The following is a 25,086-nucleotide window of genomic DNA, read 5'->3' on the forward strand; positions in this document are numbered from 1 at the left end:
AGTGGCTATGAGAAGGATGTTGATTCTCAAGTCCTGCTTAAGTTTGGAAATAAGAGATGGAGTTTTTGTTTTTTTGTTTGTTTGTTTGTTTGTTTGTTTTTCTCTTTTCAGGAAAGGAGGCTTCTCCAAGACTAAGATACTGGACTTCTTGCTATTATGACTTTGAGAATAGGAAGGATTAAGTATGAAGAGAAATAACCAAGGTTTTAATGTGAATGTGTGGAATCCATACACAATACTTTGGAGTGGTGGTGTTGCCTAGTGCTGATTAAGAAACTGGATCCCCGAGCAGCCTTCCTCCACCTAAGTTCAGTACTTGTGGTGTAATTGTGGACAAGTCTCTTGACCAGTCCACACTCCTGTTTTCTCTTCACTAACATGGGAGTGAAAGTAATAGCTACTCAGTATATAAAGTTATTATAGAAATTAAGTGAACTGATTAGAATCTGAGTGGCTTATAGTAAACTCTCAAACATATTAGTTCTCTTTCCTATGTGTATACCTCTGGGCTTCCTTGGTGGCTCAGATGGTAAAGAATTTGCCTGCAATGCAGGAGAGCCCAGTTAGATCCCTGGGTTGGGAAGATCCCCTGGAGAAGGGAAAGGCTACCCATTCCAGTATTCTTGCCTGCAGAATTCCATGGACAGAGGAGCTGGTGGACTACAGTCCATGGCGTTGCAAAGAGTTGTACACAACTAAGCGACTAAGACACACAGGGATAAGAGCTACCTGCCTTCCTTCTCTTCAATAAAATATCACAGTTCAGAGATTTTCTTTCCATATTCCACTCGGAGTGAACTCTGAATTGTTTTAGTGAATACAGTGAACCCTCCATCTTCAAAATCTAAAGCAACTTTAGATATATCTAGAACTACATGCAAGCCTAACATAAAGTATTTTCATATGTGTAGGCTTGTGTGTGTGTATATATATATATATATATATATATATATATATATATATATAATCAATGAGGTTATTCAGAGGGGTGCAATATCAACTCTTTAGACTCACTTTTCTAGATTGACTGATGTAAGAAGGGATTTGCATCTGCTAGAACCAGTCCAGGCTCTACTGTTCATTCTGCCTTTGCACACTTTCTCTGACCCCCTCGGGAAATGCTGCTTTCAAAGATGTGTTTTCGTGTCACATTCAATGACTCTAAAGTTAGTTTACCTAACAGGATGAGAGTCATTCGGTGATTACCAATGTGACTAAACGTTTCAGGGTGGCCCATACTGAAAAATCATGTTCTGCCTGTTGTTAAGGAACAGATGAGGGTGAGAAACACTCTGAGGGATCAAGATCAGAGTGTAGAGGAGGGTGAGGCCCTGGATTTGCATCTTACTCTGAGCAGTCATCCGGAGCCCTGGAACAGTGTGCTGATGCCAATGTTCCTCTGGGTTCACTGTTTCTTCTGATCTTCAGCAAAATTCACAGGTCAGTACTGTGACAACAGAGACTGAAGACCCGCAGAGTATTCCAGAATGGTAAGAACTGCCCTGCTGTGTGGAACTCTTTTCATTGTGTTAATGGGCAGTACAAAAGTGGCTTAGGTGGTCTTAGAATATTCAATTTGAAGGAATGTGCCTATTAGAGTCTAGATACAGAGTAAGTTGTGAAATCTCTAAAGAGTTGTTTTTTTTTTTTTTTTGTTTTTAATTAACTTTCTTTGGCAAGTATGCTCCTCCTGAAGAAAGTCTGGGCTAAATAAGGGAGAGGGAGTAACACCTTCTTTTTTTTTTTTTTTTTTTTTTTTACTGTATCCTGTGTACAAGGTGCTCTATGGGCCAACTCATCATCATCAACTTAGTTTTGTGAGGTTTCATCATTTTTGTTATACATATAAAGACTCCAAATCTCAGGACATTTCCACAGTATGTGGGAGAGCCAGCATTTGAACTCAGTCTATGTGGCTTTAAAGCCAGGAAGCCATGAAGATCAATTCCAACCTTAACATGAACAGTTCTTTTCCTGAAAGAAGGGTGACAGAAGATTGTTTTGGGATCACTATATGCATGCTAGGCAGTTAGTAAAGGTGTTTCCCACCTTAGGTTTTAATCACGTGCATCACTTTGTCTGTGGCCCCAACCAGCTTCTCCAGGTTTGCCTCTCACGACACCCTTCAGGCCTCACTCTTTCCAGTGTAAGTCTCCCTGTTCTATAAACATTCCATGACCCTGTGTAGTTCTGAAGCTTCGTGATACATACGGCTCCCTTTACCTTGACTGCTTTCCTCCATTTTTTCAACTTAAAAAGTTTCTTCTCATTCTTGAACATCCAGATGAAACATGCCTTCCTAACATAGTCAGGAAAGTTATTTATGATCTCTTCCGGGCTCCCATGACACTGTGTTCCTAAAGCTTTTCAAATGATGTTGCAGTGAAACTGTATTCACAAAGGCCTTCTTAGTGGCTTTTGGCTATTTTGAAGACTGGGACCATGCACTATTGATTAAATTATACCTGATGTTTCTTGCTGTGCCTGGAATATGACATGGGATCAAGAGATGTCTCATCAATAAGGGAAAGGGTGAATGAATAGAGCAGTATATGATTTCTCTAACGAGGAGAAAGTTGAGAAGTATTGAGTTCAAAGGATATGGGTTTTAAGCACTGCTGTCTCTTCCCCACTCTCAGCATCTCTATTTTCTGACCTTTTAGTTACTTTATCATCTCTCATTTTTGTCTGTTAACTTTTGATTCACTTCTCAACCATCCTGTCTATTTCCTAGCCTATTCATAAATTTACACTGTAGCTCCTCTTAAGACTGATTATTTCCCAAAAGTATCAACACGGAGGAAAGGTGTGATTATCTTTGCTTTCACAGTGACTGGAAATCCTGCTGATTTTTTGCTGTTATTTAACGGGGGATGGAAAACTGTCCTTTATTGGAAGAGCAGTATGATCTCTAGTGGGAGAGACAAGTATGTAAAGTGAGAAGGCCTGAGAAGAATTATGTCCTTAAATTTTAACTACTGTATACAGGCTGTGCCCTGCATCAAGGCATTTGGCCTAGAGGGATGTGTGGGTTGAAATCCAGGAGACACTCTATTTGCCAAATCTTGTTCTGCAATCAATCAAAGTGTGTGCCTATAAAATTTACACCAAAATACAGCATAGGGAGCAGTGCAGGATGTTGTTTATATTCGGAAAATGCTTAATCTCTCAAGATTCGTTTTGTTTTCTAACTGTGGATACTACTTATTCTCCCACATGGGCTCATTCATTCCTTCATTCATTTATTCAGTCATTACAAAACCTTGCTGAAGACTTAGCTTAGCATCAAAGAGCTTAAGCTTTGGAATCAGATGCCATTAAATGATGATATTTTTGTATAATTATTATTTGGTTCATCTGAAGTAGGTTGAAATTTCCACAAATTCAGAAAAAAGACAAGCATCCATAGTGAATATATGTATATAGTCACAAAATCAATATAACTAGAACATAGATTTTGATTTACTTATCTCAAAAAGTTCACCAGGGGACTGTCCTGTCAGTTTGGTGATTAACACTCCATGCTTCCATGGAGGGGTGTGGGGTCCATCCCTGTTGGGCAACTAAGGTCCCCCACGCCTTGCAGCACAGCCAAAGAAACAGAAACTCACCAGAATATTCAATACCCAAACACGGACACCCATTCCTACATCTTTGGTAATTTCTCTTCTGGTTCCTTCTCAGATCTGACCTGTTTCAAGGCAAATGCTACATCAAGGTCCCTCGTATTTCTGGAAGATCACAATTTTTGAGTAGGCTGATTTATGGGGAGAATACAGTCTGTGCCTTCGTTCTGGAAAAGATCCACTTTGGAGTGGAGAATGTTTACATGAAGTCACCAAGATTCCCCTCCACCCTCAGGGATAAACAGAGGGTTATTCTTTTTTTGTCATAACTCACTCTATTATTTGAGAACTTTCATTATTTGAGATTTTTTCCTGTGATATACTTACCTGAACTCCAGTCCAGACTCTCTATCTCCACTGTCCCCACCAAACATGTTCATCTTCCTGGCTTCATTACCTCGTAATGGCAACTACCACCCACCTACCTACACGAGTCATCCATCAGGCAGTTTAGACTCCTTACTCCTGCTTACTTACCCAGCCACTTATCCCCTGTTTTAAGTTATGTCTCCTGGTTATCCATCCCCTCATCCTCATTTCTGTTGTCAGTGCCTTATTCAGGACTTTAGCCTGTTCCCTGGACTCCTTCCTTCATTTTGACTATTTAATTTTTTTTTTTTTTAACATGGGACCATAGCCTATTAACAATGTTGTGATAATTTCAGGTGGACAGCAAAGGGATTCAGCCATTCAGATACCTGTATCCATTCTGCCTTGACTTACTCTTCTTGATCTTCAACGTTTACTTAACCTCCATGCTGGCATTTGAAAAAGAGTTCCTCTTCATGGCCATTGTCACCCATTAGCACTTTAACTGCCCTTGTCTCTTTACTCTTGTACCTGTTTTTCAACTTGAACCATCATTCAAATGAGAATCAAATTAAAGTTTAATTTTTTAAAAAAATATTCACAGCCCACAAAAGATGCAGTTATTACTGATGAGAGCTTTCCTTTTACAAGCAGCTCAGAATCCTGGTTGGTTTCCTTGTAGGACTGGGTGTAGGGAGGGAGGCTGGGCTAGAGAAGTGTCATTACCTGCAGTGGGAGGAGAAGAAGACCTACAGTGATGGTAAAATCCAGAGTCCTTCGCTCAGAACTCAAGACCCTTTCTCCCCCTCCTCCTTCTCTTATCTCATTCTTTACTTCCCACACCCTTCATCCTCTCTTTCTCCTTCTCCTCTTCTCATCCTCAAGCCATCATATTGACCAGGATTGTGCTAAGCAAAGAATGTGGCCAAGCCGGGACACCTGTTCTGCTGGTGCTTACTCACGATGTGAACCTGATAAGTATTCCACCTCTGTACACATCCTCTCTTCCCTGGCCCTGGCCTTGCCTCTGTTGATTCCACATGGCTGACTCTTTTGGACTTTCACACAGCTCTATCCTCTTTGCCCTTGCATTCTTCCAAGCAGTTGAAACACATTTTGGTGCTCGCTTCGGCAGCACATATACTAAAATTGGAACGATACAGAGAAGATTAGCATGGCCCCTGCGCAAGGATAACATGCAAATTCGTGAAGCGTTCCATATTTAAAAAAAAAAAAAAGAAACACATTTTGCTATATTTCCTCTTGGCTTTTGTCATATTTTTCCTGTCATATTGGATTTTTACTCTGATGAAGAGTTTGAGTTTCTCAGTGTCCCTCTCAGAGTGTGATGTTTAGACACAAGGAGGTGGCTGACCATGCACATTGGGTGATAACCCTGACTTCTTTGTTCTGAACATTCTACTCTTGTGCACACCTCACAAGATTGTGTTTACATCTTTTGTGGAGCCCAGAAATATTGTCAACTAACTTATATAAAACTTGGGACTTTCCAGGTGGCACTAGCAGAAAAGAACCCTCCTGCCAACGCAGGAGACATAAGAGATGCAGGTTCGATCCCTGGGTAGGGAAGATTCCCCAGTAGGAGGGCAGGACAATCGACTCCAGTATTGTTGCCTGGAGAATCGCCAAGGACAGAGGAGCCTTGGGCTAGAGTCCATAGTGTTGCCCAGAGTCAAACATGACTGAAGCAACTCAGCACAACTTAGCATGCAGCATGCTTCATTGGATGTATTGTAATCCATATAATTAATTCCTCTTGTTGGACTTTCATAGGTAAGCTTTTCCAGGTGAGAAGATCTGAGCCTTGATTTTATATATTAGCATTGTGCATTAATTTCAAATCCTACAATTTGAAAAATATCAGGTAAACAATACATGCAATAACAGGAATTCATGTGCCTGTGCGTTGTATAATAGACTTACCCTCTTCCAACAACACAAGAGAGGACTCTACAGATGGACATCACCAGATCATCAACATCGAAATCAGATATATTATATTCTTTGCAGCCAAAGTTTGAGAAGCTCTATAGAGTCAGCAAAAGCAAGACTGGGATCTGCCTGTGGCTCAGATCATGAACTCCTTATTGCCAAATTCAGACTTAAATTGAGGAAAGTGGGGAAAACCACTAGATCTTTCTGGCATGACCTAAATATAATCCCTTACAATTATACAGTGGAAGTGAGAAATAGATTTAAGGGACTAGATTTGACAGACAGAGTGCCTGATGAACTATGGATGGAGGTTCGTGACATTGTACATGAGACAGGATTCAAGACCATCCCCAAGAAAAAGAAATGCAAAAAAGTAAAATGGCTCTCTGAGGAGGCCTTAGAAATAGCTGTGAAAAGAAGAGAAGTGAAAAGCAAAGGAGAAAAGGAGAGATATACCAATTTGAATGCAGAGTTCCAAAGAATAGTAAGAAGAGATAAGAAAGGCTTCCTTAGTGATCAGTGCAAAGAAATAGAGGAAAACAATAGATTGGGAAAGACTAGAGATCTCTTTGAGAAAGTTAGAGATACCAAGGGAACATTTCATGCAATGATGTGCTCAATAAAGGTCAGAAATCATATGAACCTAACAGAAGCAAAAAATATGAAGAAAACATGGCAAGGATACACAGACATACTGTCCAAAAAATCTTCACAACCCAGATAATCACGGTGGTGTTGCCACTCACTTAGAGCCAGACATCCTGGAATGTGAAGTCATGTGGGCCTTAGGAAGCATCACTATGAACAAAGCTAGTGGAGGTGATGGAATTCCAGTTGAGCTACTTCAAATCCTAAAAGATGATGTTATGAAAGTGTTGCACTCATTTGCCAGCAAATTTAGAAAACATAGCAGTGACCACAGGACTGGAAAAGGTGAGTTTTCATTCCTATCCCAAAGAAAGACAATGTCAAAGAATGCTCAAACTACTGCACAATGCACTCGTCTCACATGCTAGTAAAGTAATGCTCAACATTCTCCAAGTCAGGCTTCAATATTGCATGAACTGTGAAATTCCAGATGTTCAAGCTGGATTCATAAAAGGTATAGGGACTGGAGGCAAACATCTGCTGGATTATTGAAAAAGTAAGAGAGTTCCAGAAAAACATCTATTTCTGCTTTATTGACAATGCCAAAGCCTTTGACTGTGTGGATCACAATCAACTGTGGAAAATTCTGAAAGAGTTGGGAATACCAGATCACCAGACTTGGCTTTTGAGAAATCTTTATGAAGGTCAGGAAGCAACAGTTAGAACTGGACAAGGAACAACAGACTGGTTCGAAATAGGAAAAGGAGTTCGTCAAGGCTGTATATTGTCACCCTGCTTGTTTAACTTAAATGCAGAATACATCATGAAAAACTCTGGGCTGGATGAAGCAGAAGCTGGAATCAAGATTGCTGGGAGAAATATCAATAACCTCAGATATGAAGATGACACCACCTTTATGGCAGAAAGTGAAGAAGAACTAAAGAGCCTCTTGATGAAAGTGAAAGAGGAGAGTGAAAAAGTTGGCTTAAAGTTCAACATTCAGAAAACTAAGATCATGGCATCCGGTCCCATCACTTCATGGCAAATAGATGGGGAAACATTGGAAACAGTGGCTGACTTTATTTTTGGGGGCTCCAAAATCACTGCAGGTGGTGACTGCAGCCATGAAATTAAAAGACACTTATTCCTTGGGAGAAAAGTTATCACCAACCTAGAGAGCATGTTAAAAAGCAGAGATGTTACTTTGCCAACAAGGTCCATCTACTCAAGGTTATGGGTTTTTTCCCAGGAGTCATGTATGGATGTGAGAGTTGGACTATAAAGAAAGCTGAGCACTAAGGTATTGATGCTTTTGAACAGTGGTGTTGGAGAAGACTCTTGAGAGTCCCTTGGACTGCGAGGAGATCCAACCAGTCCATCCTAAAGGAGATCAGTCCTGGGTGTTCATTAGAAGGACTGATATTGAAGCTGAAACTTCAGTGGTTTTGCCACCTGATGCAAAGAGTTGACTCATTTGATAAGACCGTGATGCTAGGAAAGATTGTAGGCAGGAGGGGAAGAGGATGACAGAGGATGAGGTGGTTGGATGGCATCACTGATTCAATGGACATGAGTTTAAGTGAATTCTGGGAGTTGGTGATGGACAGGCAGGCCTGTTGTGCTGCAGTCCATGGGGTCACAAAAAGTTGGACACAACTGAGTGACTGAATTAACTAACTCTAGTAAAATTCCTTGGAAAAAATGACAACTTATCTTAGAAAAATTAACTGATAATGTCATATTTGAGTGCTTAATCTGTGCCAGGTATAAGAAGAAAACCTTTATTTTATCTCTGCTGACTTTGACACCATACTAAGATAGAAGTATCATTATCCCACTTTCTAGATAAAGGAGCTGAGGTTCCAAGTGCTTCAGCAAAGCTTCTCAGGACATTCCTGGTAAGTGGTGCAGCCCAGATACAAACCACACCTCTTTCATCCCCAAATTTGTACTCTTAATCATTACAGTGGACACCACAAAAAGTTTTAGAATGATTCACCACATGAATGAATGAATGAATGAGTGACCCTATGGAACAAATTACCTTGGTATCATTATGTACTTTTCATGAGAAGGATGGAGGCTTAAAGAAGAGTTTCTATGTAAATAAGGAAAGATGCCCCCTCTGGGCAGGTACAGCTATGGTCCAGGGCTTGTGCACAGAGATCATATTTGGTGCACATTTGCCCTTCAGGGCACAGCCGACAAACACTTTTTAGGCTGTAGAGAGAGAGCATTTGACCTCAGGTTCTCTGACTTAATGTCCTTCTCTCCTTCCCTAGAGAACATGCCATTTCTCCACCAAGTATTCCTCTGTTCCCAGTTGGCAACAAACAATCAGGACTTCTAAGCAGGTGGTAAACAGAAAATGTGAATCACATCTCTGAGGCTATGGATGCTGTGATATGAATAACAATAGTTAGTGTTTAATGAAATGTGCATCTGATATTATGCTAAACACTATACAAGCTTTAGTCTCATTTACCAGTTAGATGGGTAAGGTCATTCCCATTATGCAGATGATGAAGCTGAGTTCCAGAGCATTTCAGTGACTTTCCCAGGGTTATATAACCAGTACACCGCACCTCAGGCTCCATGTTTTCTGAGTGGCCATGGAATACCATGGTTGTCAGAGTTCTCCTGGCACACTTCCATTCTTCTCTAGCCATCATCCTCTGGAGACTTTTAACATTCTGGATCTGCCTTCTAAAATCTAGGGTACATGACTGAGCATGCTCAGGGTATTCATACTCAAGACACAAATCCTAAAGTGTCGTGGGTATTTTCCCATAAAGTTCTGATCATTTATATTTTATTAATCAATTCTTCCTTGTTGACTAGAATTGAATGCAGAATCATGGTCTTTCTCTAACTTCTGGGAGGTAAAAACTCACCAGCAAATGACAAATTCATCAGCTGAGCTGCTTCCTGCAAGCAACATTTATCAGTTATATCCAAGGTGGTTGAAGACACGTATTTTCTAACACATCCTCTGAGCTGATTCTGTGACTTTTGTTAGAAAAGCATCATCCATATTTTCTTTGTGTTGTGGAGATGAGATCTGTGGTATTTTTTTCCTTTTTTTGTCACATTTTTTTTAAGTGAAGTATAATTGCTTTACAGAATTTTGTGGTTTTCTGTCATACATCAACAAGTATTTTTTCCCTTTATTTTTGTTCATCTTTCCCCTGATTCTTGCACAAATGCTTGTCACTTGGCTTCTTCTATCCTCAGCTCTCTGGCTTCCTAGGGTCTTCCTGACACATGTGAGATTCCCATCATGGCCCACAAGCTCACAAGCTTTTCCTTTCCCAGGAAAACGTGGAGTTTTGTTTTAAAAATATCAGATCAGACCAGAGTGGTGGAATATCGAAGGGTCTGCTCAAGAAAGGCATTCCTCTGACTGGAGAATCAAGATGAGAAGATGGTAGAAAACCCTGATTAGACAGAGAAGTTGAGAAATCGGAGGGAAATGAGGATTGTGGAAAGAAGATGTTGCTATTGTCAAAAAAACAAAATATTTCTTTTTTTGCAAACTTGCCATATGTTTGTGTATTCTGTTTTTATCAGTCAGGTAACACTCACAGAGCAGAGTTTCATGAATCAATATTTTTAATCCTATGCTTTGAAACCAGTTGGAAAAATTATATACTAACGTGAAAACAACAAGGAAAACATAAAAAAAAAAAAAAATCTAAGTTTCTACTCTGTAATATGCTAATTTTCTGATCTTGAATTAGTTTATTTAACACCTTTTATTCTCCATTTCCTCATGTGTATAATGTGGAGAAAAAGTTTCTAATTGGGCTAAAATCAACTTTCTTATAGAATATTTTAGAATGGATTCCCAAATGCATTTAAGATTTGAGAAACCTCCCTCTTCAATATTAAATGGAAACTTTATTTTTAAGATCAGCTATAAAGGGCTTTATGGTAAAAAAAACCTACCTGATTTAAAAATTTGTCACTGTTATTTGTGTGCTCTGAGATACATTATTTTAATGTTTTAGTATCAGTTTTTCCATCTTTAACATGGGAATACCGTTCACTTTCCTTATGATGAGGTTTAAGTGAGGTCATGCATTTGAATATGTCTATCAGTCCTGGATGTTCATTGGAAGTACTGATGCTGAAGCTGAAACTCAAATACTTTGACCACCTCATGTGAAGAGATGACTCATTGGAAAATACCCTGATTCTGGGAGGGATTGGGGGCGGGGGATAAGGGGACGACAGAAGATGAGATGGCTGGATGGCATCACCGACTCAATGGACATGAGTTTGAGTAAACTCCGGGAGTTGGTGATGGACAGGGAGGCCTGGCATGCTGCGATTCATGGGGTCGCAAAGAGTCGGACACGACTGAGTGACTGAACTGAACTGAACTGAACTGATGGTGTCTTTGGGCTTTGCAAATGATGCTGATGGTAAAGAACACTCCTGCCAGTGCTGGAGAGGTAAGAGATACAGGTTCAATCCCTGGGTTGGGAAGATCCCCTGGAAAAGAGCATGGCAACCCACTCCAGTATTCACACCTGGAGAATCCCGAGGACAGAGGTGCCTGGCCGGATGTGGTCCATAGGGTCGCAAAGAGTTGGACGCAGCTGAAGCGACTTAACACACATGACACGTGGTATTTTAGGTATCCCTTGAAAGTCTATTTTTTCAGCTATTTTGTTGGATGGGAGTTATTAGGAAAAACAGTGAAGGAAAGTGGTTAAGACTGAAAGTTAAGAAAAATAAGTGTTTTGAATTTGAGATCTGCTGGCTGGGTGAACTTGGGTCAGTCACTTAACCACTCTGATTTCAGTTACTTTTTCCATAAAAGTGATTGTATTACCTGTATCACACTTAATGAACTACACGACAAAAAAGAACTCTACAAAGTCTAAAAGCCTGTGTCACTGTACGCCTTCAACATCGTTCAACATTTTGATGCTCACCAGATGAAATGTTGTCTGTTTCAGGCACTCTAGTTGTAGGAGTCTGAGAAATTTCTACTTGAGTGAAAACCTTTTTTTCCAGATTTTACTCACCTATTTGTAGCTTTCTTCTTATAAGACAATGACTCCATTTCAAAACAAAACAAAACAAAAAAACATAATGCCAAGAACAAAAACCAAAATCTGAAATACACAGAGTACCTACTGTCAGCATCTGAGCCCACCCCAAACCTAGTGTAAATAATAGCTAGACCTTCAGGCTCAATTAGCTTTCAAGTTTTGCTGGATAGGAGTCCTGAAAAATTGGTTTGGGAGGAGATGAGTGATCATGGAGCTTGAACACATACTTGAAATGCTTTTGGAAAGACGGCTAAGGTCCCAACCACCCAGCCGCTGGAACAGAGAGAGAGGGCAGACTTCAAGTTCCTTACCGTGACGTCTTCCCCAGCGTAGTAGTTGAGGACCTTGCGCCCACCGGGATGCCTGTCCGCCCAGCCAGTAACATCGTAGACCTTGCGATTGATCACCAGCCACTGGTCAGTCTCCTGACTGTGTCTCTGGATCTCCTGCCAGGTGTACCTGTTGAGGCTTTTTCTGGGCAAGTCGCATTTCTCATTTGCCTCCTGCCTTGCAGAGAACTTGGCTTTCCCACTTTCTCCTGGTTTCCCGTTTGCCTGATGCCTCACACCTAGATACATCTGGTTCTCATCTACAAGGCTCTCAGGCTTTTCTTCAAACGTCATTGTCTTTGTACTTTTAGAATTTTAATTCTCACCTGATTGAACTACAGAATGACCTTTTCCCTCTCCTTTTATTCCATGAAGAAAGAAGCCTACACAGAAAACTTTTTAGCCAACTTGACTCTTGGCAAACCTGATAGTGAGCTCCTTCCCAGGGTCTCACTTCTCTGTCCTGAATCTTTTTTGTCCTGATGAAGACCGGACTACCTTCCCCCACCACCTAGAACATTAGTCTACCTTTCTCTCTTCAGTTTTTCTCTCCCTGCTGACTGACCTTTTAGCAGCATTCTTATTCATCATTAAACTTCCCTTAGTCAAAAGCTGGAGCCAATCACAGCCCAGAGGATGGTGTGGCCTGACCCTGGAAGGAGAGGCTGGGCTCCCTCTCTGCTGACCGCCTACACTGGCATCACGCTGGGTCAGGTGCATTAGCTCTCCCCCATGTCTCTGAAAGGAACAGTTGTTTTCATTCAACACATGAGCAGAAGATTTTAAAACCTTTAGGAGGATATGAACGCCTCCTGGAATTGGGAAATGTTCTTTCCTGGTTGTTGTTAAGATTGGAAATTTTCCTTTTATTCTGGTTTTCTCAGATTACTTAAAAAAAAAAAAAAAAAAATTCTGTTTTTGAACTGAAGCATAAATACTTTAGAGAATTTTCTGGCTCTCTGTCATACATCAGCAAGAATCAGCCGCGGGCACGACCACACCCCTCGCATCTCCGCCCCCCTTTCTGGTTGCCACGGAACCAGGTGCGCGCGCCCGAGTCACACAGCAGAGTGCGCTTCTGACCGTTGGGCTTTCTCCCCAAGGGTTTACATTTCTGAAGAAAGCATTGTGACTTTAAAATGTTTGCAACACCCAATTGAGGTTACATTGGTTTATAACATTATATAAATTTCAGTGTGGAAAATTATATTTCACCTTCTGAAACACTACAGCACGCTCACCACCAAAAGTTTTATTTTCCATCAGTCACCATACAGTTGACCTTCTTTACCCACTTTACTGTCCTCCCAGTTCTTCCACTAGAGTAGACACTGCACTGTTCTGTATGTTTATTTTTAACTTATTTCATTTCTGTATTCCATAAGGAAGTGAAATCATATGGTAGCTGTCTTTCTCTACTTGATTTTTCACTTAGTATAATGTTCTCAAGAAAATGAAGTTGCTCAGTTGCGTCCAAGTCTTTGCAACCCCATGGACTGTAGCCTACAAGGGTCCTCTGTCCATGGGGTTTTCCAGACAAGAATCTGGAGTGGGTTGCCATTTCCTTCTCCAGGGGATCTTCCCAATCCAGGGGTTGAACCTGGGTCTCCCCCACATTGCGGGCAGATGCTTTGCCATCTGAGCCACCAGGGAAGTCCAAATTGTCAAGGGCCATCGCTATTTCCAAAAGTGTTAAGATTTCACCTTTCAATCATTTTAATTATCTTTTAATGATTCCTGATCATTTTTATCTGTTTTGTGTTCTTCACTGTATTCTTCAGTTGACACTCTGCTTTGGTTTTGTTTTATTTATTTATTTTTAGCTTTTTAAAAGTTGTTTGATTTCCTTTTTGGTTTCTTTAGTTGTTCCCTTGTGTTTTGTTTTTTTGTTTTGTTTTGTTTTTGGTTCTGTTTTCATTTCTTATGTGTGTGTGTGTGTGTTATTTTGTTCTTGTTTCTATTTACAATTTGGGGTTTTGTCTTTTCTTTCTTTTTTCCTTTTCTTCAATCCTCATTATGGTTTTGATTTGCATTTCCCTGATGATCAGAAATATTGAGCATCTTTTCATATTTCTGTTGGCATATCTTCTTTGGAAAAATGTCTATTCAATTCTTCTGCCCATATTTTAACTTGGTTGTTTGTTTTTTGGATGTTAAGTTGCATGAGCCATTTATGTTGAGTCGTTTGGATCTCTTTTTGCTCTTATCATTTGCAAATATTTTCTTCCATTCAGTAAGTTGCTTTTTTGTTTTGTTGGTGGTTTCTTTTGCTGTGGAAAGCTTTTAAGTAGGTCCTATTTGTTTATTTTTAGTTACTTATTTTATTTTTTGCTGTGCTTGGTCTTCATTGCTGAGCATGGGCTTTCTCGAGTTGCAGTGGGCAAGGGGTACTCTTTGTTGAAGTGGCTTCCTTGCTGGGCAGTGTGGACTCTAGGCTCACAGGCTTCAGCAGGTGTCTTGTTGGCCCTAGAGTGTGGGCTCAGTATTTGTCGTTCAGTTGTGGCTTAGAATCAACAAAGATAATGGCTTGGGGATTGGTTTTTCTGGTTCAAAATGATATTGTCCTCATGGTTGGTAATTGACTGAAGAGATAAAGCATTGGCAGGGATAGAAACAATTCTCTAACTCCTACTAAAACTTAAGGGAGTGTTGGTCTCATCCCTTGAGCCAATGTCCTAAGAATACACAGGAAATAATTCTAAAGTTGGAATTTAGCTGTCTCTGTGGTGTGGTGTTGTGTTTTTGAGATTGGCTCATGCTTTGGAACATTATTCTGAAAGAATGAAGTTAGATTCTGGTTTATAGACTCCATGGTGGGGACTGGGCTGAATGACAGGTATTGCCAGTAAAACTCTTTTATGAAACCAAGTAGAATTGGTAATTCATGGTGGGAGTATATGATTATGTAAAAACAGCATGTGGTTTTTTGAAGAATGAATTTCCTCTGCTAAGTCTATGGCATCTACCATGACCTTGTCAGTAACCTAATGTTTGTGATCTTTGAACTTACTCCTTTGCACCTGGGCCACATCCAAATCACAATATTTGTAGTATGATGATAAACAAAATGGGCTCTCCTCTCACAAGTAAGAGAAACACACCCAGGAACAGAACATTTGTTCGAAATGATGGTGATCATGATTTGACAATGGTAACAACCAGTCCATCCTAAAGGAGATCAGTCCTGGATGTTCATTGAAAGGACTGATGCTGAAGCTGAAACTCCAATACCTTGGCCACCTGATGCAAAGAGCAGACTCATTTGAAAAGACCCTGATGATGGGAAAGATTGATGGCAGGAGGAAAAGGGGATGACAGAGGATGAGATGGTTGGATGGCATCACCGACTCAATGGACATGAATTTGGGTGAACTCCAGGAGTTGGTGATGCACAGGGAGGCCTGACCTGCTGCAGCTCATTGGGTCACAAAGAGTTGGACACGACTGAGTGACTTAACTGAACTGAACAATAATAAAACATTTATTAAGCACCAAAGATGTATCAGCAGCATTCTAAACCGTTCAGTTGCATTAGAGAGGTGAATTCTCACAACAATCTTATGAGACACACTAAAACTTGAGTAACTTTCTGTTATTTACACAACTCACAGTGGCAGGACTGGCAAATCATTTACGCAATGACTAATCTGCTAGCCACAGTTACACTTAACCGTGAAACTTCCTTCTGCTGCACAAAAACTTTGTTTCTGCATTATGCTTTGTTTGGGAACCTTCTTACTTTACCTGGCCAGGAAAACATCTATATATCCATTAAGACTCATTTAAGGAAACCTGAATATTTCTTTAAGTCTCTTGTGTTTTCTTGGTACTTAGAATATTTCACTACCGACTAATGTTCATATGGGCCTGTTTGCCTTCACTGCTAATCTCTAGACAATTCTTGCTTCTTTTTATCCTTGGGACCAGGTCAATGCATAATAAATGCTTTATGAGTGAATAATGAAAGAATTACTCTAAGAGCTTAATTATTTGAGCAGAGCCATTTTCAAACAGTAAGCAGCCCAAATGAACTGTCCTCAGAGAAGTGCCATTGAAGAATTGCGCAGCCTCTGATGATGTAGTTCAATTGGAACAACTATGTCTCTGTAATGTGACCCTTCTCCTCTAAGCCACGGAGGCTGATTCAGGAGAGCTACTCAGCTCCGGCTGAGCCAGGGAACTTCTTTTGGAATTAGCTATTACCCCGAGAGCGCCAGGCTGCGACAGCGCAAGAGTGGCGCAGAGGAGCTTCCCCACTCTGAGGTCACCGGCGGCGGCCGAGACGACCTACCCCACGTCCGAGGTCAGGGGCGGCTGCCAAGAGGAGCAACCCCATCTCCAAGAAGCAGCGGCTGCGCGGGCGCAGGAGGGCAGAGAGGAGCTTCTCCACGTTCAAAGTCAGAAGGGGCGGCTGTGAGAAGATACCCTTCGTCCTAGGTAAGGAGCAGCGGCTGCGCTTTGCTGGAGCAGCCGTTAACAGGTAACCCACGTCCAAGGTAAGAGAAACCCAAGTAAGACGGTAGGTGTCGCAAGAGGGCATCAGAGGGCAGACACACTAAAACCATAATCACAGAAAACTAGCCAATCTGATCACAGGACCACAGCCTTGTCTAACTCAATGAAACTAAGCCATGCCGTGTGGGGTCACCCAAGACAGTCGGGTCATGGTGGGGAGGTCTGACAGAATGTGGTCCACTGGAGAAGGGAATGGCAAACCACTTCAGTATTCTTGCCTTGAGAACCCCATGAGCTGTATGAAAAGACAAAATGATAGGATACTGAGAGAGGAACTCCCCAGGTCAGTAAGTAGGTGCCCAATATGCTACTGGAGATCAGTGGAGAAATAACTCCAGAAAGAATGAAGGGATGGAGCCAAAGCAAAAGCAATACCCAGTTGTGGATGTGACTGGTGATAGAAGCAAGGTCCAATGCTATAAAGAGCAGTATTGCATAGGAACCTGAAATGTTAGGTCCATGAATCAAGGCAAATTGGAAGTGGTCAAACAGGAGATGGCAAGAGTGAATGTTGACATTCTAGGAATCAGTGAACTAAAATGGACTGGAATGGGTGACTTTAACTCAGATGACCCTTATATCTACTACTGTGGGCAGGGATCCCTTAGGAGAAATGGAGTAGCCATCATGGTCAACAAAAGAGTCCAAAATTCAGTACTTGGATGCAATCTCAAAAATGACAGAAAGATCTCTGTTTGTTTTCAAGGCAAATCATTCAATATCATGGTATTAATGATACCATGATTAATTATGATACCATAATGGCTTGATTAATCCAAGCCTATGCCACAACCAGTAACGCTGAAGAAGCTGAAGTTGAATGGTTCTATGAAGACCTACAAGACGTTTTAGAACTAACACCCAAAAAAGATGTCCTTTTCATTATGGGGGACTGGAATGCAAAAGTAGGAAGTCAAGAAACACTGGGAGTAACAGGCGTATTTGGCCTTGGAGTACAGAATGAAGCAGGGCAAAGGCTAATAGAGTTTGGCCAACATAATTCACTGGACATAGCAAACACCCTCTTCCAACAACACAAGAGAAGACTCTACACATGGACATCACCAGATGGTCAACACCAAAATCAGATTGATTATATTCTTTGCAGCCAAAGATGGAGAAGCTCTATACAGTCAGCAAAAACAATACTGGGAGCTGACTGTGGCTTGGATCATGAACTCCTTATTGCCAAACTCAGACTTAAACTAAAGAAAGTGGAGAAAACCACTAGACCATTCAGGTATGACCTAAATCAAATCCCTTATGACTATACAGTGGCAGTGAGAAATACATTTAAGGGACTAGATCTGACAGACAGAGTGCCTGATGAACTATGGACGGAGGTTCATGACATTGTACAGGAGACAGGGATCAAGACCATCCCCATGGAAAAGAAATGCAAAAAGGCAAAATGGTTGTCTGAGGAGGCCTTACAAATAGCTGTGAAAAGAAGAGAAGCAAAAAGCAAAGGAGAAAAGGAAAGATATTCCCATTTGAATGCAGAGTTCCAAAGAATAGCCAGGAGAGATAAGAAAGCCTTCCTCAGTGATCAATGCAAAGAGAAGGAGGGAAACAACAGAATGGGAAAGACTAGAGATCTCTTCAAGAAAATTAGAGATATCAAGGGAACATTTCACGCAAAGATGGGTTCAATAAAGGACAGAAATGGTATGGACCTAACAGAAGCAGAAGATATTAAGAGGTGGCAAGAATACACAGAAGAACTGTACCAAAAAAAATCTGCATGACCCAGATAATCACGATGGTGTGTCACTCACCTAGAGCCAGACATCCTGGAATGTGAAGTTAAGTGTGCCTAAGAAAGCATCACTACAAACAAAGCTAGTGGAGGTGATGGAATTCCAGTTGAGCTATTTCAAAACCTGAAAGATGATGCTGTGAAAGTGCTGCACTCAATATGCCAGAAAATTTGGAAAACTCAGCAGTGGCCACAGGACTGGAAAAGGTCAGATTTCATTCCAATCCCTAAGAAACACAATCCCTAAGAATGCTCCAACTATCACACAATTGCACTCATCTCACACGCTAGAAAAGTAATGCTCAAAATTCTTCAAGCCAGGCTTCAGCAATATGTGAACTGTGAACTTCCAGATGTTCAAGCTGATTTTAGAAAAGGCAGAGGAACCAGAGATCAAATTGGCAACATCCACTGGATCATTGAAAAAGCAAGAGAGTTCCGGAAAAACATCTGTTTCTGCTTTATTGACTAAACCAAAGCCTTCGACTGTGTGGATCACAATAAACTGTGGAAAATTTTGAAAGAGATGGGAATACCAGACCACCTGACCTGCCTCTTGAGAAACCTGTATGCAGGTTAGGAAGCAACAGTTTGAACTGGACATGGAACAACAGACTGGTTCCAAATAGGAAAAGGAGTATGTCAAGGCTGTATATTGACACCCTGCTTTTTTAAATTATGCAGAGTACATCATGAGAAATGCTGGGCTGGAAGAAGCACAAGCTGTAATCAAGATTGCCGGGAGAAATATCAATAACCTCAGATATGCAGATGACACCACCCTTATGGCAGAGTGAAGAAGAACTCTAGAGCCTGTTGATGAAAGTGAAAGAGGAGAGTGAAAAAGTTGGCTTAAAGCTGAACATTCAGAAAACTAACGCCATAGCATCTGGTCCCATCACTTCATGGGAAATAGATTGGGAGACTGTGGAAACAGTGTCTGACTTTATTTTTTGTTCTCCAAAATCACTGCAGATGGTGACTGCAGCCATGAAATTATAAGACACTTACTCCTTGGAAGGAAAGTTATGATCAACCTAGATAGCATATTAAAAAGCAGAGACATTACTTTTCCAACAAAGGTCCATCTGGTCAAGGCTATGGTTTTTCCAGTGGTCATGTATGGATGTGAGAGTTGTACTGTGAAGAAAACTGAGCGCCGAAAAATTGATGCTTTTGAACTGTGGTGTTGGAGAAGACTCTTGAGAGTCCCTTGGACTGCAAGGAGATCCACCCAGTCCATCCTAAAGGAGATCAGTCCTGGGTGTTCATTGGAAGCATTGTTGCTGAAGCTGAAACTCCAATACTTTGGCCACGTCATGCGAAGAGTCGACTCACTGGAAAAGACTCTGATGCTGGGAAAGATTGAAGGCAGGAGGAGAAGGGGACGACAGAGGGAGAGATGGTGGGATAGCATCACCGAATCGATGGACATGGGTTTGAGTGGACTCTGGGAGTTGGTGATGGGCAGGGAGGCCTGGAGTGCTGCAATTCATGGGGTCACAAAGAGTCAGACACGACTGAGCAACTGAACTGAACTGAACTGATTATCTTGAATGGAGGATATGTAAATTTAAGTGCTATTGACCACAGCTGCTCTCCACCACTTTGGCCAGGAAGCCCAAAGGCTTGTCTGTAGCAAGTGCAAAAAATGAGGAAATACCAGTAAAAAAAGTTATGATTACAAATTCAGGAAAAGTTCCTGGATGGATCTGTTTAGTATTCCAGTGACTGAGAGCAATAGGCTCCAGAGAAAATAATCATTTTTATTTTGTCCACTATCATACTCTCAAGTCTAGCAGAATAGGAACTTAATAATTATTTATTTAGTGAATAAATAGGCAGGGTCCTAAAAAGATGAAATACCTGGAAGAAGGAAAGGGACAGCAAGTCTTGTTCTTATATCTCACGTAGGATTATAGTTGTTTGATGTCATCATTTGCACTTAGGATCTTCTGTTCTGAAAAATGTTGCAAAATTTACTTGGGTGGATTAGATGGTCATGAGCACTTGGAAAACTTTTGTAAATGTTGAATTCTGGGTATCAGCCTATGGAAATTCTGATTCAGTTAGTTCAATTGGGATTTCCAGATTCTGAATTTTCTGAAAGTTCACCAGATGATTTTACTGAGCAAATAGGTTTTTAGATTTTCTTGAATTCCCACACCCTATGGTTCATTCATCTCCCAGTTCTAGTACTAGACTTTTTATTTCATTAAGTTTGTTTTAGATAACATCAATTTGTCATTCATTCAGGGATTACTGATGAAATGATCAAATGTATGTAAAGAATAGCACAAACTGATTGCTCTGCTTTTAAAATTTCTTTCTGATTTAAAAAATCAGTTGCCACCATCCTTCAATGAAGAAAACACCAATTCTTACTTTTGGTTCAGAAGTTTCAAAGTACCATGTAATCAGAATGTAAGACAAACCCCTCTTTTATGTGTGAAGGCATGAATCACTAATATGACAAGGCCAGAGAATGTGAGATTTTTTAAAACCCTCTGTTTATCATTGTAAGCTGGCCTCCTTAATACTGACCCTTTCTATTTGCTATCCACAGACTTAGTTTTAGTTCAAGATAAACTGGAAGCTGAAACTCTGACCATAAACTTAAATTGCACCATTATGAATTGTGAATGGGTCTGTACTTAGAAATCCTGAGAGTCATGGTGCTGGTGACTACCTATTCAAACAGGTGTTGCCTAAACTGTGATAAAGCAACGATTACTTAAGGCATCAGGGTTCTAACCCTCATTATTGATTGTTGTTGTTGTTGTTGTTGTCTCGGTCTGTTATGCTCGATGTCTGAATCCCCGAGCGGGAAGAGAGAAGGCTTCCAAGACAATGCAACTCGCAGGAAGGGAAGTTTATTACTGACTCGAGCCAGGACTCTCCGCCCACAACCAACGCAGTGGTGCGGGTCAGAGAGCCCTGAGCCCAAGCTGTTACACAAATTTATAGGGTGAGAAGCAGATTGGTTACACGTTTGCAAAGCAATTTCATTGGTCAATACTTTCACGCTCGGGACTTTCCTGGGGGTTTCTGCCCCGTTCCTAATTTCCTAATTTGCAAACATCGGTGAAAGCTAATTGGTCCTAATTGGCAAACAGTGGTTATTGTTAAGTGAAAGCTACCTGATAGTAGGAAGGCCTACTCCTAATCTAAGTTGTGTTACTTCTGCTCGCCTCACATTCCCCCCTGTCTGTTGTTCAAGTAGAGGAATCTTCCTCTTCTCCATCTTGGGCCGCTGACACTAAGTGGACCCAGGAGGGTGGAAGTTAAGGTAGTTGAAAACAAGACTCAAACCATCTCTGCTGGGCTTCCCATTCTCTCTTTCTAATCAAAGCCACCTCAGACAAGGAAGTCAAAGACTTCTCTAAATGATTGATTCTCTTACCACTCTTGTATGGTCTGCATAGAAACCTCGCAGACACTACCCTGTTGGAGAAAAAATCAAGTCATCTACAGCAGCTCGTAGGGAGTAAAGCCCTTGGCCTTGCAGAGATAGTAAAGATGGTTCAACCATATCTGAGGTACTTGGCCCTGCGGGTTGCGCCACACTCAGGTCTACCAAATCTCTGTTTCCTACGTCCCATTCCCGGGGCCCATCACAAGAGGTTACACAGCTTCAGCTCCTGCAATAATCAGCAGGAGAATTAAGAGATCTCCCGGCAGACGAATCAAAGGATTTGACGGGTGAGGTCTTGCCTTCCATTCTGCTCCTGTTCCGGTGTGGTTTGCCACACGTGATTGCAGTGAACCCAGGGTCCAATTCCGTCGACCTTTACAGCAGTAGGAGTGGTAAGGAAAACAACATAAGGGCCTTTCCATCTAGGTTCTAATACACACAGGAGGGGTCTTCCATACAGAATCTCAAAAGGGCAGCTTATAAGGGGCGTTACATGCCTGAAAGAGAGTGAAGGGTTAGGGTCACCCAGTCCCTGTCAGTCTCTATTGCCAACTTCGTTCTGATTCATTCTCTCAACCTGTCCTGAGCTCTGGGGATTATATTCACAATATAACTTCCATTTCGTCCCCAGAGCTTGGGCCAGCCCTTGTACAATCTGGCTCACAAAGGCAGGTCCGTTATCAGAGCCCATAGTCACCAGCAGCCCGTACCTAGGCACTATCTCCTCTAAGCTCTCCCTTTCACTCACCCCGAGAAGGTATCTACCATAACCAACAGATAGCGATACCTGTACTTGCCTGGCCTTACCTCAGTGAAATCTATCTCCCAGTGTTGCCCTGGCTCTTCCCCTTGGTACCTCGTTCACACTTTGCAAGCCTGGATTATCTCTCGTCCCGTTGTATTTTCCTCAAACACTGATTAACATGCAGATTCAGTCCATATTTGCTTTCATTTATCTATTGAGTGTACCCAAGCTTCTTCTTCAGACTCTGGCATCTCAGGGGGAGGAGGGCGAGGGAGCCTGAAGTAGACCTTCACAGAATCATAGATAAACCACTGTAGTGCAGTCAGAGTGCCAATCATGATGATACCCTTCCATACACCTCTAAATCCAAGTCTCTTGAGGATCTGAGAGGCACTGCTACCCTTCTCCTTATTCAACACAGACACCACGGAATCGGCAACAGTACGTTCAAAGCAGGCAAACTTCATGGTATCTGTCTCATCCAAAGAGGAGCAACCCCCTTGTAGAACGCCTTTAAGCCTTCTTCCTTATACATTTTGGGAGCTGCATCCCTCAGAGTGTTACCATAACCTGGTTGGGTTTGAATTCGAACTTTAGCAGTTTCCATAGCCTCACTCAGAGCCTCATTAGGGGAGTTCTTGAACCCCTGTGGGAGGCGGGTCCAAGTTAATTGTCAGCAAAGAATTCAGCACTGGCAGAGGCAGCCAAATACAGTGATGTGCGCCACAGATAGGCATTCTCTCCAAGCATGTAAAAGCCAAACTTGCAAAGCCCCTGCAGGGAGTAGCCAATGAGGGTCGGGGCCCATCCTTTGGCCAAACCACGGAAACCATCCTCTTTGAGTGTAACTGAAAATCCATTAAGAATGCCCTTGTACTTCTGTGGGTCCACCTGCATACGGCATTACACCAAATCCAGAGGAACAACAGCAGTGTGTGTCAGACCACAACTTAAGACCCCACCAAAGCCACACAGCGCATAAAACTTCGTGGAGACATATTTGGCTGTTCCAGCTTTCCTTTGCCCATCTCTTACATAGCTGCTCCCATCGGTGAACCATACTAGCTCACTGCTGTCTAGGGGTACATCAGTTAAGTCTTTTCGTGCTGCCAGGGCCTCAGCCAGTATCTCGCTGCAATCATGGAGTTACAAACAGCTGGAATGGCTTATTTGGGTTAGGCAGGGCAAGGGCTGGGGCTTCTAGTAGGGTCCGTCTGAGTGTCTGGAAAGCCTGTTTCATTGGCTCAGTCCAAGTCCAGTTTGGGGTCTCTTTACTTCCCTCATACAAGGGCTGGGCCTTCTCAGCAAACCCCATGATCCACAGTCTGCAATATCCAACAGTCCCCAGAAACTCTCTCACCTGGCGGGGGGTCTTGGGCCTTCATGGCCTGGGTTAGCCACCTTTGCCCCTGCCTGATCTTATACCCCGAACAGGTGACCTCTTGCTGGGCTATTAATTGTGTAGCAGAAGGACCTCTGGGTGGCAGGTCCTCACTCAGAGCCTCTTGAACCTCTGTGGGATTACCGGTTGGCCTTCCCCCTCAGTCCACTCAAAGGCAAATATCTCCTGGCTCTGGGCCGCCAGGGGTAGGCTGAAAAAGGCATCTTTCAAGTCCAACACAGTGTACCAAATGTACTCAGGCAGCAAACTGCTCAGGAGGGTATACGGGTTAGAGACAGTGGGGTGTATGTCACTCACCCGTTTGTTGACTTCTTACAGGTAATCTGTCCCCCCTGGCTTCTTCACCGGCAGTAAGGGGGTGTTCCAAGGGGATTGACACCGCTTGAGAATTCCGGCATCCATGAGACGTTGAATGTGGGGAGTGGTCCCCCGCCGAGCTTCCTGGCTCATGGGGTACTGTCTCACCCTCACAGGAGTTGCCTAGGCCTTTAGCTCGATGACGACCGGATGTGTTTGGCCAGTCCCATCCCTGCCGTTTCAGCCCAGGCCAACGGGTATTTATTCATCTCTTAAGGCTAGGGATCATTCTCCCAGCTCTGTAGGAAAATCAATGGCCTCTCCTTTCTTCCACAGAATACTGCTATGACACAGGAATGGGATCTCATTTTTCTCCATTTCCTGCTTTAACCACTCTCTCCCCAAGAGTTCTCACCTGCTTAAGCCCCTCTCTAGAAGGGACAAATGTTTTCACAATATCATCAATAGCCCACCACTGACCAGCAAGGTAAAGTGCCACAGCCGTGAGTGAGTCCTCAGGTGCAAAGAGAGCAAGAACTTTCTGGGTCTGATCTCCACCATAGAGAGGTACAAAGCCTACATTTGACAGGCTAATACGAAAACATTCCAGATTTTCAGGGTCCCCATACCTCAGATCTAACATGTAATCTTCAGCAGAATTTTCCAGTTCCTCATGACTGCAATTATCCAACATATCCACAGGGAATGCCATCAGCCACAACAAGTCTCTTCCAAGTAGAGGGGCTGGGCATTCTGGTATCACCAAAAACAAATGGGACTCCTGGTGGGTCCCCAGATTTACTTTTCATTAATATCTTTTTGTCCCCGTGGCTCCTTGCACCAAGCTGGTCTACCATGAAGCCAACGGGTTTCCCTTCCACATGTATGGTTACCCAGGATTCGGGGAGGGGTGCCGAGTCTTGACTCCCCTAGTCACTGTCTTTCCCCGCATATAGAACTCGAGTTCCAGGGGAGATTCTCTGTCTCTGGGTCATACCTCTCCTCAGGTCCCTCTTAGGGCACTCGTTTTTCCAGTGCCCCTCTTCTCTGCAGTAGGCACACTGATCTTTCTTTAGGGCATG

General features: G+C 42.2%; 1 protein-coding gene, 1 non-coding gene and 1 pseudogene across 2 annotated transcripts in view; 1 reads left to right on the plus strand and 2 right to left on the minus strand.

Annotated features, from left to right (window-relative positions):
• The window catches only part of LOC122700129 (fatty acid desaturase 2-like protein FADS2B), a 41,507-nt gene extending 29,342 nt beyond the window's left edge, over positions 1 to 12,165 (minus strand). Inside the window, exon 1 of the mRNA XM_043912781.1 lies at positions 11,854 to 12,165. Coding sequence (XP_043768716.1) covers positions 11,854 to 12,165 — 312 coding nt within the window. The remainder of the gene's footprint in view (positions 1 to 11,853) is intronic.
• On the plus strand, positions 5,055 to 5,161 carry LOC122703954. Its single transcript, XR_006343683.1, has one exon. It is a non-coding gene; the product is annotated as a U6 spliceosomal RNA (small nuclear RNA).
• A 10,351-nt stretch (positions 12,166 to 22,516) lies between the features above and the next one.
• LOC122703050 lies at positions 22,517 to 24,698 on the minus strand (annotated as a pseudogene).
• Positions 24,699 to 25,086: the final 388 nt, after the last annotated feature.

This window comes from Cervus elaphus, chromosome 1 (assembly GCF_910594005.1).
Source record: "Cervus elaphus chromosome 1, mCerEla1.1, whole genome shotgun sequence".
In the NCBI taxonomy this organism is placed as follows: Eukaryota; Metazoa; Chordata; class Mammalia; order Artiodactyla; family Cervidae; genus Cervus; species Cervus elaphus.